General features: G+C 37.3%; 1 protein-coding gene across 5 annotated transcripts in view; it reads left to right on the top strand.

Annotated features, from left to right (window-relative positions):
* RALGAPA2 (Ral GTPase activating protein catalytic subunit alpha 2) overlaps positions 1-17,655 on the top strand; it is a 322,655-nt gene that overhangs the window by 213,959 nt on the left and 91,041 nt on the right. For 4 of the 5 annotated variants that reach the window (XM_060186046.1, XM_060186059.1, XM_016189384.2 and 1 more), the window contains exon 37: positions 12,585-12,712. In XM_060186046.1, coding sequence (XP_060042029.1) covers positions 12,585-12,712 — 128 coding nt within the window. Of the gene's footprint in view, positions 1-12,584; positions 12,788-17,655 lie in introns of all 5 variants that reach the window. The other variant, XR_009548379.1, reaches the window with a different exon arrangement.

The following is a 17,655-nucleotide window of genomic DNA, read 5'->3' as shown; positions in this document are numbered from 1 at the left end:
TCAGGGTGGGAGTAAAGATGCCAAAAGTTTTCCATGGCAAATATTAGTATTATCTTTCATTCATATTTCTTTGTGTGCATAAGAAAATGGCTCTTTCTAATAACATTTGTGTTTGTCCATGAATAATACGACATTAATTTTAAGAATTAAATTGAAAATTTTAATATTAGACAACCAGTAATCTTAGTATGCCATAGCTCTCAAAACTAGAAAATGTGTTTCCTTAATATTTAATATGGATTAACTGGCTATATTAGTTGATTTTCAACATGGTCTTCTAAAATGTCATTTAATGCCCTAAAAATGTCAGCTTTATTTTTATAGTAAATAAAGAACATAAGAGGTATTCCAGTTCACTCTACAGTGTTACAAGTGATTTTTAAAAGATATCATACTTAAATAGTGTTTAAAAACAATTTAACATACCTTTTTAAATGTCTCTTAAAAGTGTATGTGTGTGTGCACACGTGCATACACGTTTTATAAATTTGGGTCATAAATTTTGACAAGATGAATCGACCAAATCACTTTCTTAATATTTCAATTCAAAAAGCCTAAAGGCAAGAAGAGAATAATGGCTGACTAGAAATTTAGTGTTATCCCTACTTTTAAAGTACAAACCATTACAATGTAATAAAATTAATCCAGACATTTCCAGGGCAAGTGTGGCTGACCTTTTGTTCACCAGCCACTGACCCCAGGGTGAATGTGAGAGGCTTGTGGAGGGAAAGTCTGTTTGTTTGGCTTCAGTCCCTGGTATTTAAATTGCATTCCCTAATCAAATGAAAAGGCTGTCCTCTCTATCAGGTTACAGAATCCATGGCAACATTTGGCCTTTTATATCCATAATGTTAGCCTTTTTGTTTGCATCTAAGTAGAGACACCTGGAGCAATGTTAACATTAACCGATTTAGCATTAATAGCTTCATTATATAAGAATTTCTGATCAGATAGCTGTTACTTTTGTTATATTGCTTCAGCTTGTATTGTTGTCATTTTTTATCTCCCTGCTTGGCAACCAGGCAATGATTTGCAAATTTTTTTTTGTCTTGATTAATTAAGCAATATAATTATCAGTAACTGTGATGCAGTCTTTGCTCAACAAAGCTTCTGAGAGAAAACAATGGTAAGTCTGTTAGTATGAATGCATTCCACGCGTCCCAGATGCATGAGGATATTATGGACAATGAGGGGAAAGGCCGCCTGTGAGCGAGGACAAAGGGTGCCACGCAGACTCGACACACTGCACATACCGCCAGGGACATGCTGCAGGCTCCCTGGGACACAGACGCCTCGTTAGATTACAGCTAGTCAGCAGAGATTAATTCTCAGCCATTTGGCGCAATAATTTACCCATTCCCCAGTCTTTTAACTAGTGTTCCTTATGATGGAAGTGAAGGCTTTATACTCAAAAGGTTTATTTAATCTTGCCTCCTTTTAGAGTTCCCCATCAAAATCATTATTTTTTGCTTAGAAATTGTAATGTCACAGCAATTAAAGTTGAGGACTATTCCTTTTGAGAAAATAGGATTGACATAAGTTTCAGAATCTGCAGAGTCAATGGTATTCTTTTGATACCTGTGTATTTCACCTAAATATAATGTGAGTTGGTGGACTAAGTACATTTGTTTTCCTGGACTCTGGGCAGCCATACTTTTCTAAGAATAATTTTAGTCCTTTCTCAAGAGAAAAAAAAAAAAGGAAAGCAAAGAGAAACCTCATCAGTACACAAAAGTCCTGCTCATTGGATAGAGTCATGCATATTCAAATTGTACTTTCATTCACTCAGCCTCATTAATAGCGTATGTAATAATGTGGGGCTATTTGTAATACAAGATCACTGGCAGCATTGCTTCCAAGTCCTTTGAAATTTAACATATTTCGTTTTTTCATTCCATACACCTCCCTTAAATATACAAATTATGTGCCTGGCAGAGTCTGCCTCCTCTTAATAATACACAGCATTTGTGAAATGGTATGTTAGAGAAGTGTGTGTGTTTGCGTGAGCACATGAAGCCATCACATCTGAGGGGGGCTGCCTCCTTATGCTTGGCACTAAACTTTAAAAAAATTAAATAAATAACAATAGTGTGCTTAGATATGTCATTTCTGTCTAAAATTACTTTAAAAATAACTCACTCTTCATAAATATTGATACAGCAGTGTGTGATCACAAAGAAATATACATGCTATTGTCAAGCTTCGTCTTTTTTTACTTTTTTAACTCAGTAGTCTAGAAAGACTTGCTCATAGAACAGAACATGAATGATTTCAAGTTTATCCTGCAAAAAAACAATTCATAAAGCCCTCTGTATTGCAGTCAGTGCCTGTATGGCTTTCTTTATTTCAGTAACTGAAAATAATGTTGATATTAAAAGCCTTTATGAATTAGTGAAGGTGTGTTAGCATTTTAGACATGTTTCTCTCCAGACACTTTAGTGACTGGCTGATGGCTGGCTAGTGGGTAGGAATACTGCAGCATTCTTTTCCAGAAACAGTGAGACATAAGAAAAGTTTTTCTCCTTATTGTCTCTACCAGAGGGCTAGTTTCTAAGTGAACAATATGTTATTGCCCAAAATATAATAATTTAATTTTGGTAGATTTTGGAATGGGAGGAAAATAGATGATGATAAACTATTTCTGAAAATTATAGGCAGGAAAGTGAAATAGATTTAGAGATGGACCTCAAATTTCTATTACCTGTTCTTTTCATGAGTGGCCACCTTGGGCAGGTGTCTTAGTTTCTCTGGATTTTAGTATTCACATGGGAGACCAAAGCCTCATTCTAATATAGAAATTTTCAGCGCTCCTTTGAGACACCAAGCTTTTGTTAGATTTCTTTATTCCTAGAAGTCCTTTTTTTTTTTTTTTTTTTTTTTTTTTGAGTTGCCTTGTTGTGCCAGACCACTGTTGAGGTGGTATATGACAACCTCAGAGGCTCAACACTACTGTGGAGGGTGTGTCCCTCTTTTAAGTCTAGGATTGCTGTGCTGGATAGGTGCCCAGAAATGCTGGTTAAAGCTGAGATACCAAAATTTGACAAGAGCATGTTTACATAAGAGCCCAAGAGAAGCCAGTATTGGCACCTGTGTATTTGAAAGGAAGTCTTTTCTTCTTACTACTATCACTTCATTTTATTGGGTATGTGTTGGACTACAACATGGTTATATAAATCTCTTTCTCTTCATTTCAGATAAACATATGTTACTGTTCATGGTTTTAGTGAGGCAATAATATGAAAATTATGAAATGACAGCTAGCATTAAAGACATTACATCGCAATCACATTTTTTCTCTAATTGTTACTCAATTAGAGGAATTCCCTAGATACTAGGAATTTGCATTATCTCTCTTGTTTAATTTTTGAAAAATTATCTGAATCCTTATAAGCAGTTGCCAAGGTAATAAAGAACATTGGTTTGATTATAAGGTGAGTCTAACCACAAATTGAGTAAATCTATACTTGTTATTAATCTTAACTCCTGTTTTACCATTCACAAAAAAAAAAAAAAAAAAAAAAACTGGCTAGTTAAAAGTCCTCTCAGTTAATTCTCCTCAGAAGTTAAAAAGAAGTTTTTAATCAGAAGCTTTCATTGTTTTTTCTGTTCTAAAAAAATATGCACCTTATCTTTTGCCTTACCCTCCCTTCTTTGGCCAGCCGGAACTAGTATGTAAAAGTACATACAGAGCTGCAAATGCTGAGCCATTTGCTTTTGTCATAAGGTAGCATAATGACCTTATTGTGTGTCAGAAATGGGCATCATTCTCATTCTCTACCCCTGAGCTATCTTAGGACCTTCTGACTCAAGAAGTAGCATGTTCTGTGTACACAGCTTGCCCTTCATTCCTATCCACTGTTGTATATAAAGTTAGCTAAAGCCAGGTAAGAGGGGAAAAGAATGTCAGGAAGACATAGAACCCCTCAAAGGAAGAATGAAGGTCAACTACTCCAAGACTAGATCATTTATCCTTGAATTTATCCTTGTACTCACTGTCTGTACTATACTTGAAGTCCATTAATTTGTTTAGTTTTCATTAGTACTTTCATTACAGCTTCACCTCACTGGTTACTAGAGAGCTTTTAGTATGTTTGAGGAGAAAGTATACTTATTTTTTTAGATAACTTATTTTAGGCATTTTTTTTTAAATGTAGTGTCACTAAAAGTATAGATAAGAAGAGGGCTAGAAAGATAGCTTACTCATTAATGCACTTGCTTTGTCATGGGCTCCACCCAGGTTCAAGTCTGGCCCCCATTGCACTGAGGGAAGCTTCATTGCTGTGGTGTCTTTCACCTGGTGTATCTGTTTGAAAAAGTAAGCCTAGAGTGGTGAAATCCCAGTGACAACCAAAAAAATTATCCAAAAAAAAGGAATAATAAAGATTTTTCCTCATTTTTCTTTCTCGGCACAAAGGGCTACATGTGTGATTCTATCATTCTTGCACTGAATTTTCCGTACCTTCTATTTCAGAAGAAAGATAGAGAGCAAAAGAAAGATAGGAGTAGAGCTAGAAGCATTGCAACACTACATTATTCATGAAACTTCCCCTAATACCATGCTCATCCTTTGTGATACTGTAGCTCAGACCTGTGACTTCCCTCATGGTAAGTTGTACTCCCTACCAGGTGAGCTATCTCACAGCCTCCTGAATAGCTTTTAGCTAAGAGTAGCTCCTTGATTTACTTTTCAGTATTAAAACATCCGTTCTGCCTCACAGCCCTCTAGGGCAATAATACGAGTGAAATATTCACGAGGCTTCACTTGTAGCACTCACAACCCTGTCCTTTGGTGTCCATTTAAGTTTCCTCCAGTTTGACTGATTTCTCAATGCTGTAAGTGCTGAGCTTAGAATAGCTTAGCCCAGTCTTTGCAGATTTAAAATCTGTGTTTTAACTGTAGAGTCCTTTTCTCACACCAGCCAAACATAAATATAGTAGGAGCAGCTTACTCAGGACCCCAGAACCACTCTTGTTGCCCTTTCACCTTTGCCTTTAAGGCATTTCCATGAAGCAAAAGACAGATGGTCACAACAGATCTTGTCTGGAAAATGCACAGAGAAACAACAAATTTGGATAACGTCCAGGAGTCAGACCCTGTGGAGCTAGAAGCCTTCACACAGACATTAGGTAGTATATATCTGCTGAGCCTCCTTCATGATTCTTCTGGTGTGAAGGACTGGGTTTTTTGTTTTGTTTTGTTTGGTTTGGGTTTTGGTTTTTGGTTTTAAATTTTTATTAGCAATTTAATATTGATTTACAAAATTATGAGATGACAGGGGTATAGTTCCACACTATGTACACTACCGGAGCACTGCATCCCCATTCCTTCCATGGGAAACTGCAGTAGTTCTCCCATGGTCACAAACATGGGTTGACTATTATTTCTGTAACTATCTACATTTGTATATACCCCCCCTCCCCCTTTTTATGGTCCCACCTTCTCTTCCTTTCTTTTTCTTTTTTTTTTTATTTTTAAATTTTTTATTTAAGAAACTCTTCCTTTCTAAGTCACATTTACACCTGTTACTACATCTGAATGTCCTTTTTTTCCCTCTTCTCTCTCTGGATCCTGATGGAATTGGAGTTCCAAGCCCTCTGGTCATCGTTCCCTAACATATCTCCCCTTCTGGGAGTATAGACCAGAATTCTTTATGGGGTGCAGAAGGTGGGAGTTCTGGCTTTTATAATTGCTTCTCTGCTGGACATGGACATTGACAGGTCAATCCACATCCCCAGGAAGGACTGGGGATTCTTATCCTCCTGAAATGTTAGTTTTAGTAAATGAGACAAGCAACAAATAAGTAGATGGTTTCACTAGAGACTTTAATATAAGATAAAATGCAGTAAAGAAAATAAAATATTGGTGGGATGGGCAAGAAAGAAGTGGCTTTAATACACATCTGGAGAATTCTGATTTCTAGTCCAACATGTAGTATCTTCAAATCATCACTGTTGTCCTTATAAATTAAAAATGAGAAATCAACAATTTTTTTATATATTTTTTCATATTTTATTTATTCCCTTTTGTTGCCCTTGTTGTTTTATTGTTGTAGTTATTATTGTTGTTATTGATGTCATTGTTGGATAGGACAGAGAGAAATGGCAAAAGGAGGGGAAGACAGAGGGGGAGAGAAAGATAGACACCTGCAGACCTGCTTCACCGCTTGTGAAGCAACTCCCATGCAGGTGGGGAGCCGGGGGCTTGAACCGGGATCCTTATGCCAGTCCTTATGCTTCGTGCCACGTGCGCTTAACCCACTGCACTACCGCCCGACTCCCAACAATTCTTTAATCCTACAGAAAATTGCAATCATAAAGAAAATTTTTCTTCCTAAAATTTGAGAGTAGATAGTTGTAGGCTATTTTGCTATTTAGTCACCTTGGATTGTGTGGGATATGTATGTGTATGTGCTTCCTAGATCTGTGGTTTCAATCTGTCATTAATTTGTAAATTTCTTATATATATAAGGTATATATTAAAATACATTATATAAAACATAAGTGAATTATAATCTCAGATATTTCTATTTGTTTCTTATTCTCCTCTTTTTGATAGTCCCATCCAGTCTATGCTATGTCTTTTACAGTTGTCTCACAGGTTATAAATGCTTTGTTAATACTTTTCCTTTTTTTTTTTTTTTTTTTTTTTTTTTAGGTAGGACAGAGAGAAATGGAGAGTTGGGGAAGACAGAGATGGGGAGAGAAAGATAGACAAACACCTGCAGACCTGCTTCATAGCCTGTGAAGTGATTCCCTTGCAGGTGGGAAACTGGAGGCTTGAACTGGGGTCCTTACACTGGTCCTTGGGCTTCGTACCAAGTGTGCTTAACCCGCTGTGCTACCGCTGACTCCCCTTAATACTTTTCCATTCTTTTATCCCTTTTGCATGTCATTTTTGAGTTTCCTGTTGACATATCTGCAAGTTTACATTTCTATCTCTTGATCCCAGTTTACTCATGAATTCATCAAAGCCATTCTTTGTTTGGAAATTATTTTTTTATGTGTCTATACTCTGTGAAATAGCTGGATTATATTTTCTCTCACTTTTAAAGAAATTTTCCCAAGTCCAGTAAAGCTGTTTTCAAGTGACCTCTTGTCAGAAAGAGGCACCTTGCTGGTGTCCTTGTGGAGTTGTGAAGGAGACAGACTACTTCTTCCTCTCTCTGCATCCCACTATCTACCACAGCACACCTGAGAGGTGCTTACAATTCAGCACATTTTAGTTTGGGGGTGAAATTTTGATAAAATTTTCAGTCAGTGGACTCCCCAGCCTTTTAAAAATAGACGATTAGTTTTTCAGAAGGAAAATTACTATATTTCAGTGCAACTATTAACTGGCTTCTCTGTCAGCCATTTTAATTCTTGGACATAAATGTACAATTTCCTATATTTATTTTTACTTCATAATTATTATAGTGTGAATTTTTCAGAGCTCATAGCTCCAGATGATCTGTACATATTCTTGAATCTTGTATTACAAAGGTAAAAAGTCTCTAAAGATGATGGTATGTTCTGGCCTTACCTGTGCACAGGTACCTCTGAAAGTGTTTTGCTTTTTTTTTTTTTTAATCTGTATAACCAGCAACAATGTAGTTCTCTGAATAAGCACACCCATAAATCACTTTTTTCTCTTTGACCTCTTTGTGACCTTTCACTTTTTCCAGTTAAGAACTTGGTTCTTTCACTATTTGTTAAAACTTTTTTTAAAATGTCACAAATGTTTTTATGTAAAAATGACTAATATGTTAAAAAAATACATGTGTGTTTTCAGTTTCAAGTCTCAACTTTATAATTATTTTAAGAGTGACAGTAGAGGGGGCTCTGGTTGGTAGCACAGCGGGTTAAATGCGAACCGGCGGCATAAGGATCCCAGTTCAAGTTCCTGCAGGGCAGTCACTTCACAAGCAGTGAAGCAGGTCTTCAGGTGTCTGTCTTTTCCGTCCCCCATCTGTCTTCCTTTTCCTCTCTCAATTTCTCTCTGTCCTGTCCAAAAATAATGACAACAACAATAACAACAACAACAACAATAAACAACAAGAGCAAAAAAGGGAGAAAAAATAGCCTACAGGAGCTGTGGATTCATAGTGTAGACACTGAGCCCCAGCAAAAACCCTAGAGGCAAAAAAAAAAGAGTGACAATAGAAATTATAGAAATTTTAAAGATATTATGGTATCCTAGTCTCATCCCTTCCTAGACAATTCTAATTATTAAAAGTAGATTATTACAGTTTTTTTTTCTTGAAGTTCTTCAAAGATACATATTTTATAGACTGTATCATTTGACACTTAGCTATTTTGCTTCTTTGTGACTTGAGATATTTTTTCTGATTATTTTAACTTTTCAATACATCATATCCATTATACAATGTGAAAATATTACTATTTGAACAAGCAATCTTTCATGTAAAAACTGCTCATAAATTCTAGAAAGTATACTTATATTCTTTTCCTTAACAACTGGCTTTCTTTTCCTTCTGTTTTTTTATTATTTATTTCTTGTTATCCAGTTCTTGATATTCCTGAATTGTTGCTATAATTATTTTTTATTTTTCATTGATATAATTTCATAGTAATTTTACATATTTCCCTTGTGTTCTTAAATGTGCATAGTAGGACTTGTGAATGAAAATTTTTAAAATAGAAAATTCTTTATGACCCTTTTCATTTGAAGCTTAAGGTTTCAGCCTACAAGTATTTCTCTTGGGGCCTTCTCCTTCTTAAGAAAGTATTTCTCTTTTTGGTCCATACTCCCAGAGGAAGATAAATGTTAGGGGAAGATGACTAGAGGGTCTCTGAAACCCAGTTCCATCAGGGCCTAGAGAAAGAAGAAGAAAAAAGAAAGGCATTTGGAAGTAGTAATAGGTATAGCTGAGATTTAAAATGAAAGAAGAGGCAGGACCGTAGAAAACCAGGAAAGATACATATTTAGAGAAATAATAGTCTACCCATATCTGTGAGCTTGGGAGAATCACTGCACTTTTCTAGTGGAGGAAACAGGGACACAACTCTCGTGGCAGGAACAGTGTGGAATTGTACCCTTGTTATGTTGTAATTTTGTAAATTACTAATAAAAATAAAATAAAGTATTTCTCCAACTCCCACTTTATTATTACTACAACCTTATGAGGAAGTCTGACTAAGAATGTGGGAAACCATGTTGCTTGTGGTTTTCCTGAACTTCCAAGAAGTTCTGTTTTCCAAATTTTGTATGCAGGATTTAGGACAGAAACCTGAATCTTAAAGCCACTTCTTACATGATAAAGCCTGTGCAAAAACAAACAAACAAAAAAATGAGTGCTCAAATGGTGGCCATACATATTTTTGTTATGGGTACATGCCTCCAGTGTTGTATTTATTTTAGTGTTGGTTTTTTGTTGTTTTTGTTGTTGTTTATTTTTTATAAAGGTAGAGAGATATTGAGAGGGAAGAGAGAAAATAGGGAGAAAGAAATATGTTCTTCATCGCTCATGAAACTCATCCCCTGCAGGAAGAAATCAGAGGGTTGAACTTGGGTCTTTGTGTATGGTTACATGTGTGCTTTCCCAAGTGTGCCAGTGCCCAGCTTTTGAAAAAGATGCATTTGTGAGTAAGCTGGGTAAGTCAAATTATCCAGACTCTGCATTTACAGCTTTTGGCATTGCCTGGAACTCTGTAGGCCCATACATGCAGTGCTTCAATTCTAAAAGCTGAAGATTATCTGGGAGGAGCTTGAACAGGGATTATCATTTGTTACCATTATTTGAATTACCAGCATGCCTCAACTGAGTGCTTTAAAGGTCCAAGTCCCACAAAGCAAATGGAGATTTCAGATTATTTTCTGTGTACCAAGGATTCTGCTTTTTCCTTTCTCCAACAAGTTGGAAATATCCTGATGCTGCCAAGCTTAAACATAATTGCCGTGTGTATTTCAATGTCATCACTCCTCTGAGAAGTAAAAGACTTTGTTTGCTTTCACAATAGCTGGACGAGAGTATCTTGTGTGAAATTATCTTGCCCTAGAACCAGGCTTGATATGGAGAATAGTATTAGGAGCACACTATAGGATTGTGCTTCTCACAACTCTCCTTTCTTTAGTCAAGGAACACATGATGAAATCTCCATATGCATCTTCTAACTTTTAGCTAGCAAGGAAATCAAGTTTGTCAACAGTCATGGAAAAATATATTAATCTGCAGGCTCATGCTAAGGGAGGGCAGTTATGAGTCATTCAGAAACTTTAGTTGCTTGCTAATGTTATGTGCTCAATGAGATAAAATACCAGGATATGGTTCTGATTAGGACTAATAGCTGATGTAATCTTCCATTAAATCTACCATTACACTTGGGAGCAGAGCGGGGTTCCCTGGGGGGATCCCTTTCCGCCTTCTCTATAATTGGCAGCAGGAATACCATCCCTTGGCAGCTAGGCTACCTACCCTTCCACCTGGAGTCTTCTGTGCTGCCTTAGTGGCCAGTGGTCCAGGGAGCAAGAAATAGCTAGTGGTACTTCACACTTCCAACTGAGGGGAATAATTGTATCTTTCTATGGTAGGAGTGGTGTTTCCTTGCATACCAAAACCTAAAAGAAGAGAGTGTTATCATTAGAACAAAAGAAAAAAAATGCATGTGAGTCAGGAGGAATAAAGTAAGAGACACTGTCCTTCTCCACTAGACCTGAGTGTTCTGGTAGTGGAAGAAAATGCCACTATTTGTTGTCCCCTAGTTCCACAGATATAACATATCTTATATACCAATATTCTTTCCTCACAAAGCAGTATGTCCCAGTAAGCATTGTAAATTCTTCTATCAGTCACATGTGCAGGAAGCTATGCCTGTTTTCCTCCACTCAGGTCTCTTGACTTCATGTCCCGTCACACTGCTCTACTTAAACAGCTTGGGCATATCATGCTGTAGGGTAAGACAAATCCCTCTCCTTTTCTTCCTCAAGAATGCCTTAACATAAAAAAGGTCGGTGATCATTGTTTGCTTGTTTATAAAAACATAAATTAAAAGATGGCATTTGAAACTAAAAAAAAAAAATCTTAGCCTTTATTGGCCTCTTGGACTTCCATATCATTTTAGAATCAGCCCTCCATGTGTGTAAAGACACATACATTGATTGCATTGAATCCCTAGATCAATCTGGGAAGGGAAATGAGAGCAATGTTGTGTCATCTAGTCTTTGAACAGATAAATCATTCCATTGATTTAGATGACTTTACTTTTTAGATTACTTTGATGTCGACATGGTTTTAAAGCTTTTGTATACCGTCCTTGTTAGATATGTTTCTATGGACTTCATATTTTTATGCTGTTATAAACAGTACTTCCTATAAATTCTAAAAACACTGGTTAATGTTAATTCTGACATAAGGTGGTAAAAGAGCTTGAATCAGCAATCTCTGGGACCTCAGACATACAAATTAATGTTCTATAGGGTTACATTATCTCCCGGTCCTATAATTATTTTTGAAACAGTGATTAAGAAAGTGACAGGGGAGTCGGGTGGTAGCACAGCGGGTTAAGCGCATGTGGCACAAAGCACAAGGACCAGCATAAGAAAGTGACAGGGCTGGGCGGTAGCACACCAGGTTAAGCGCACATAGTACAAAGCACAAGGACCACTCTGATCCTCTTGCTCCCCAACTGCAAGGGAGGTCACTTTGCAAGCAGTGAAGCAGGTCTGCAGATGTCTGTCTTTCTCTCCCAATTTCTATCTTCCCCTTCTCTCTCAATTTCTTGCTGTCCTATCCAACAACAATGGGGAAAAAAAGCCTTGAGGAGCAGTGGATTTGTAGTGCAGGCACTGAGTGAGCCTCGGCAATAACCCTGGAGGCAAAAAAAATAAATAAGTAAGTAAGAGAACGTTAGAGTTACAAGTTCTTAGTCTTGTGGAGCTGACAAATTTCCATGTTAGTGTATGGCATCAATGAAATTCTCATTGCAAGAGAAAAAGAGATAAGGGGGACCCCAAAAAATTTTTTTAAAAGCAGGCACCAAAACATTATGGATTTCCCACATGGTACAAAAAGATTGAGGGAAGGAAGTTGAGTCTCTGTTAAAGAAATAGATGGATATGATAATGTGTTACCTAGAAGCAGAGGGAAAGAATGTTAAGGGAGAATTGTAAATCAAACCTTGTAGTTGTGACAGGGATAGTCATCATCTCCTTTAAGGGTAAATATTTCATCAGCATCCATGTTAAAATAGAGTCAGTTCCAACACTGGTATCAGCAGTTACAAGATGGGAGGTGTGCAGTGAGGCAGAGCTATGTATCATGCATTGTCCACACCAGGGTGGCACTTAGAATAATTTAATCTCTATAAATAACAGCACAAGGTGGTGGGGGGAGTATAATCTGACAGTAGTTTTTCATTACAAGTTTTGCTTGTTTGTTCACAGTAGAGGAGATTTGTAGAACAATCCTGTTTTGCTTGATTTGAAAAACCTTGATCTGTGTCAGATTAAATTCAGCATTTAATCTGTGGGTGACAGCCTGTATGGTCATGACCAGGCTTAGATGTCAACCAGCTCTTCTTATGATCTTGGATTTGACTGCTGGTAGATTGTAGCAACTAAGTATCTTCCTGTTTTGAATCAACAGGTTCCATTTTTTGGACCTCTATTTGATGGAGCCATAGTGAGTGGGAAACTACTGCCAAGCCTTATATGTGCCACATGCATCAATGCCAGCAGGGCCGTGAAGTGCCTCATCCCACTCTACCAGAGCTTGTATCTTTTTTATATATAAACCTGTAGCTCATTAACCATCCTTGAATCAAGACTCCTGGCAGTTTGTCCTGAAAGGTGAGTATTAGCAACTGCATGAAAGAGGGAAGAGAAAATTTGTTCCATCTCTTTTGAAAACTGCATAGTATGATTATCATTTCACTGGTTAATTCGTAATAATTTTGTGCAGCACCAAAGTTAGGAAAAGATTGCTTTTGGATTTTTGTGACTCAAGAATTGCTTATATCTCTTTGGGTATATTCTTCCAAGCTGAGTCTCTCCACTCCATCCTCAGCTATTTATCATAGTCGATTTTGTGCAGGTTAGTTGCTGAGCCTAGTGTGCATGTCAGATATCAACAGCAGTGAAATAACTCTAACAAGCCAAAGTATGTGGAGGTATCACTGGGAAGTTGCAAATAGGGTCCTGGTTTGGGAATAAAGTACAAATCATCTTCAGCAGAGTTGCATCAGCATTCATTAGTAAGGATGGGGAGAATGTCTCTGGTAATTTTCCAAGACCATTAAGATTTCCTTCCCTAACTCCCAATTTTCTTTCCCCAAAAAAAAAATCAGAAGAAAATTCACTATTGTGATTTTTCTCAAACATGAGTTGATATTCTGTAATCCTTAAATTCCAACATGATCTCTAGTTATAATAAGTTTATGACTAAATAAATTTGCTGCACAAGGCATCTGACCACTGAATAAAACTTCTAATCTCTTTGTCTTGATTTTAATGTCTTCTCTATATGCATTTCTCTCAACTCACTATTGGTAAGTGATGTGTTGCTGGAGGGCAGGTTGCAGGGGGGGGGGGAGGGTGAAAAATATTATGTGTGAATATATACAGTTCATGGAAAGAACCTTTTATTAAAATCCTGGTCACTTCATTGACTGATATCCTGTCTTAGATTAAAAAAATACATATGCCATGTGGCAACTTGGAATTATCATAGAAATTAGTAGTAGAAAAGAGCTATTACGTTCCATCTGGTCCCTCCCTAGAGGCCAGGCCAGCATTATTCCCTTCAGCAAGCTCCCTTGTGCTTTGTCCAGTCTGGTGGTGAGCATTTTGGAGGTGGCGTTCTTTGCAGTGATTTCCACAGTTCTCTAGACTTAATCTTATGGCTGATTCACCCTTCAGCATGGAGTTTTTATTTCGCATGTTATTAAGAAACAGATTCTTGGCAGAAATGAGAAAGACCTATTCAGCAACTGGTTTGTCAGTTTGCATGTCAAATAGAATGAGCTGGACACTCATCATTCAAATACGTTGGGCCAAGGCAAGAAAGAAAAAAAAAAATCACTTGCAAACATAAAATGTCCTATTTTATCTAAGCCCATTATGGTTTCTGTTATATTTTCATCTTCTGCTATTCATTCTTTTCATTATAAAATTTATACTATGTTATTTTTCATGAACATTGATTCCTCAAATCGAACTTAATATGGCATCAAAATAATTAGGGCTAGGAAAAACAACATACATACATACATACATACATACATACATATATATTTTGGGTTTGGTTTGGTTGTCACTGGAACTTCACTCTGAGCCAACTTTTCTTCTTTTCAGAGACAGAGATACCATAGCACTATAAAGAAAAGCAAGAAAGATACCATAGCATTAAAACTTCCTCTGGTGCTATTGAAGCAAGGCTCTAACCTGGGTCATATGCATGACAAAGCAGACACCTTCCCAGGCAGGCAAGCTATCTTACTGACCCTTACAGTATTTGTAAGCTCAAAATAATAGTATTCAGTTTTACTTTAAACATTTTTAGATGTTCTTAATTTTATTTTTTTTATTTTTATTTATAAAAAAAAGGAAACACTGACAAAAACCATAGGATAAGAGGGGTACAACTCCACACAATTCCCACCACCAGAATTTCATATCCCATCCCCTCCCTTGATAGTTTTCCTAACCCTCTGGGAGTATGGACCTAGGGTCATTATGCGGTGCAGAAGCTGGAAAGTCTGGCTTCTGTAATTGCTTCCCCGCTGAACATGGGCATTGGCTGGTCGATCCATACTCCCAGCCTGTCTCTCTTTTCCCCTGGTAAGGCAGGGCTCTGGAAAAGTGGGGCTCTGGGACGCGTTGGTGGGGTCGTCTGCCCAGGGTATTTAAACTATTGTGAATACCATCTAGGGCTACTAATGCTAGTGTAGGTTAATGTTGAATTCTGAGATAATACATAAAATATCTAGGTTGTTTAGAGTACAGCTTTGTAAAGAAATTAAAGCTATCAAGGGAGGGGATGGGGTACTTAGTTCTGGTGGTGGGAATTGTGTGGAGTTGTACCCCTCTTATCCTATGGTTTTGTCAGTGTTTCCTTTTTATAAATAAAATTTAAAAAAAGAAATTAGGAGATAGAAAGTATCAAAACCTATAGTGCTATTCATTATAAAAATCTCTAAATATTTTCTTTGTGTCTTATACCTTGCGAATTTAATTAGAACTATTCATTTAAACTATTGAAATAATAAGGGAGGTTGAGAAATAGTTCACAAGGTAGGGAGTCTGCCTTGCCATGCACATAACCCAGCTTTCAGATCAAATACCACATGAGCATACCAGGCACTGGGTCCAGCTGGTGTTGTGCTCTCTATCTCCCTTTCTCTGTCACTTTATCTGAATAAAAAGTGGTCCAGGAGTGATGAAATCACACGTGTATGAGATCACAGCTCATCATCAACAACAATCAAATAAAATTAAATAAGCTATTACACATAAATTTTATTGGGAGGTGGAATCAATGGGAAAAACTTTGCAATGACTTGATTAGTCTTTAATGACTGCCCACAGAAGAGCTTATATTCAGGCCACACACCAGATGTATAGTAATAAAAAAATTCCTGGAAAAAGTAAGAAAAATAAGTGATTTTTTGTTCATTGAAGAATTACCAACTAACAAATTATATATGTATTAGTTTTTATTGATACATATATTAATAAGTAATTGCTCCATTAGTAGTACTATATCCTCATCTAGTTTATATTACAGCTAATATTTGGAATTCATTGTTTCTTTGAGATAAGTGTCTTAGATTTGAATAACTGAGGCATCCTAGTCATGAGTGTCTCCTTACAGTTATTCATCTGCCAAACTCAAAACCCTCTGAGTCTCAAGATAGGTATTCAGGATGCAGAGGGAGTAAAGTGAGCTCATAGTTCTTGCTACATGCTTCATAGACAAGACAAACAATTTCTTTTTTTTTAATTTTTATTTATTCCCTTTTGTTGCCCTTGTTGTTTTTATTGTTGTAGTTATTATTGTCGTTGTTGTTGCATAGGACAGAGATAAATGGAGAGAGGAGGGGAAGACAGAGAGGGGGAGAAAAAGACAGATACCTGCAGACCTGCTTCACCGCCTGTAAAGCAACTCCCCTGCAGGTGGGGAGCTGGGGGCTTGAACCGGGATCCTTCTGCTGGTCCTTGCGCTTTGCACCACCTGCGCTTAACCTGCTGCACTACTGCCCGACTCCAGAGAAGACAATTTCTGTAAAGCAACTAGGCAGAGAACTGGAGTTAAAGTTGACTCAGGACAGGGAAAATCTCTCTATGGGGAGAACACAGGGACTGGGATTGAGGGGCTGAGAGTGAAACCTGTCCTACGGGAAACTTTAGTGACCCCAGGAAGAGTACATGATGGTGGATACCAGCTCCAGGGCTCTTGGGTGGGATATTTGTGTTGTTTAGGCCTGTGTGTGTGGGTTTAGTCCACCAGAATACCTCTAAGAGACCTAGGAGCCAGATTCTAGTAGAGGTGGTTTTCTGAGTGATACCTGAGAAACCCTCTCTCTCTTACTTCAAAAGTTCTAATCTTAATTATTATCAAGGCTGTCTGACACTAGGGAGGACAGATATGGGTAGATGTGTGTATTGGGTGTGGGGCACCAACTGAAACCTTTAATGCAGTCCCGCTCCCCAAGGGTTGGGATCATTAATGCTTTGGACACACCTATAGCCAATACTGGCTACATAGGCTACATAGAATGGAAATGTGGGCCTTCTTATTTTAAATGTACTGGGAAGATACCTTTAAATATCCTAAAATGCAAAACATTTTTCCCATCATCTGTAGTTTCTCTACTTGTTGTGAGAAGTATTTTATTTGCTACTTATTAACGTCATTTAAAATGACGTTAGCTACTTATTTGCTAGCTAACGTCATTTTAAATAAAGAAACATTGAAAGTGTAAACTGCTTGCTTTCAGCATGCCTTATAGCATGATGCCAGTTATTATGTAAATATAAAAGCATTGAATACTATGTTAAGTATAAAAACTTTCAATTCATATATAGAATCACAAAAACTAAGATGTTCCTATTACATATATATCTTGTTCTCATCAGAATAGGAGAAACACTGCACAAGACCAGCTTCCCTATTTTAATTTCACCCTTAATATGTATATGCTTTGCAAATACTCTTACTTTCAGTTGATGAGAACGAGATCCTCCCAGTTTTCCCTTTTCTACAGTGCTGTCCTTTTCAGCAAAAAACAGTAGCTAATATTGGGAAAGTAACACAGCTACAAAAAGATGTAATAGCATGCCTTGGTTTATGTTTCACACGACACCAACGCTTTCTTCATGTATTCAGAGCAAATGTTCTGGGACTGTCAGTGTTCTCAGTTCCACACTTTCTCAGTCACAGATAACATATCCTCATGTGTTCTCTTTAAGCTTCCCTGAACTCAGCCATTGTGTTCCATGAGTTTTCTTTATGCATACATTACAGCCAGTGTCGTGTGTGAATGAGGCAGGCAGAAACAGCAGAACACATAGTGCATCTTCTCTACCTGTTTACATGCTCCATTGTCTCATCTGATTTCATGTGTCATATATAATATCCAAGATGAAATTATTAAGAATTTTCAAAATGAGGGTCAGGAAGATAGCTCACCTGGGACGGTACCTGCTTTGACGGTACA

Source organism: Erinaceus europaeus, chromosome 1 (assembly GCF_950295315.1).
Source record: "Erinaceus europaeus chromosome 1, mEriEur2.1, whole genome shotgun sequence".
Taxonomy (NCBI): Eukaryota; Metazoa; Chordata; class Mammalia; order Eulipotyphla; family Erinaceidae; genus Erinaceus; species Erinaceus europaeus.
This window is presented reverse-complemented; position numbering and strand designations above follow the sequence as displayed.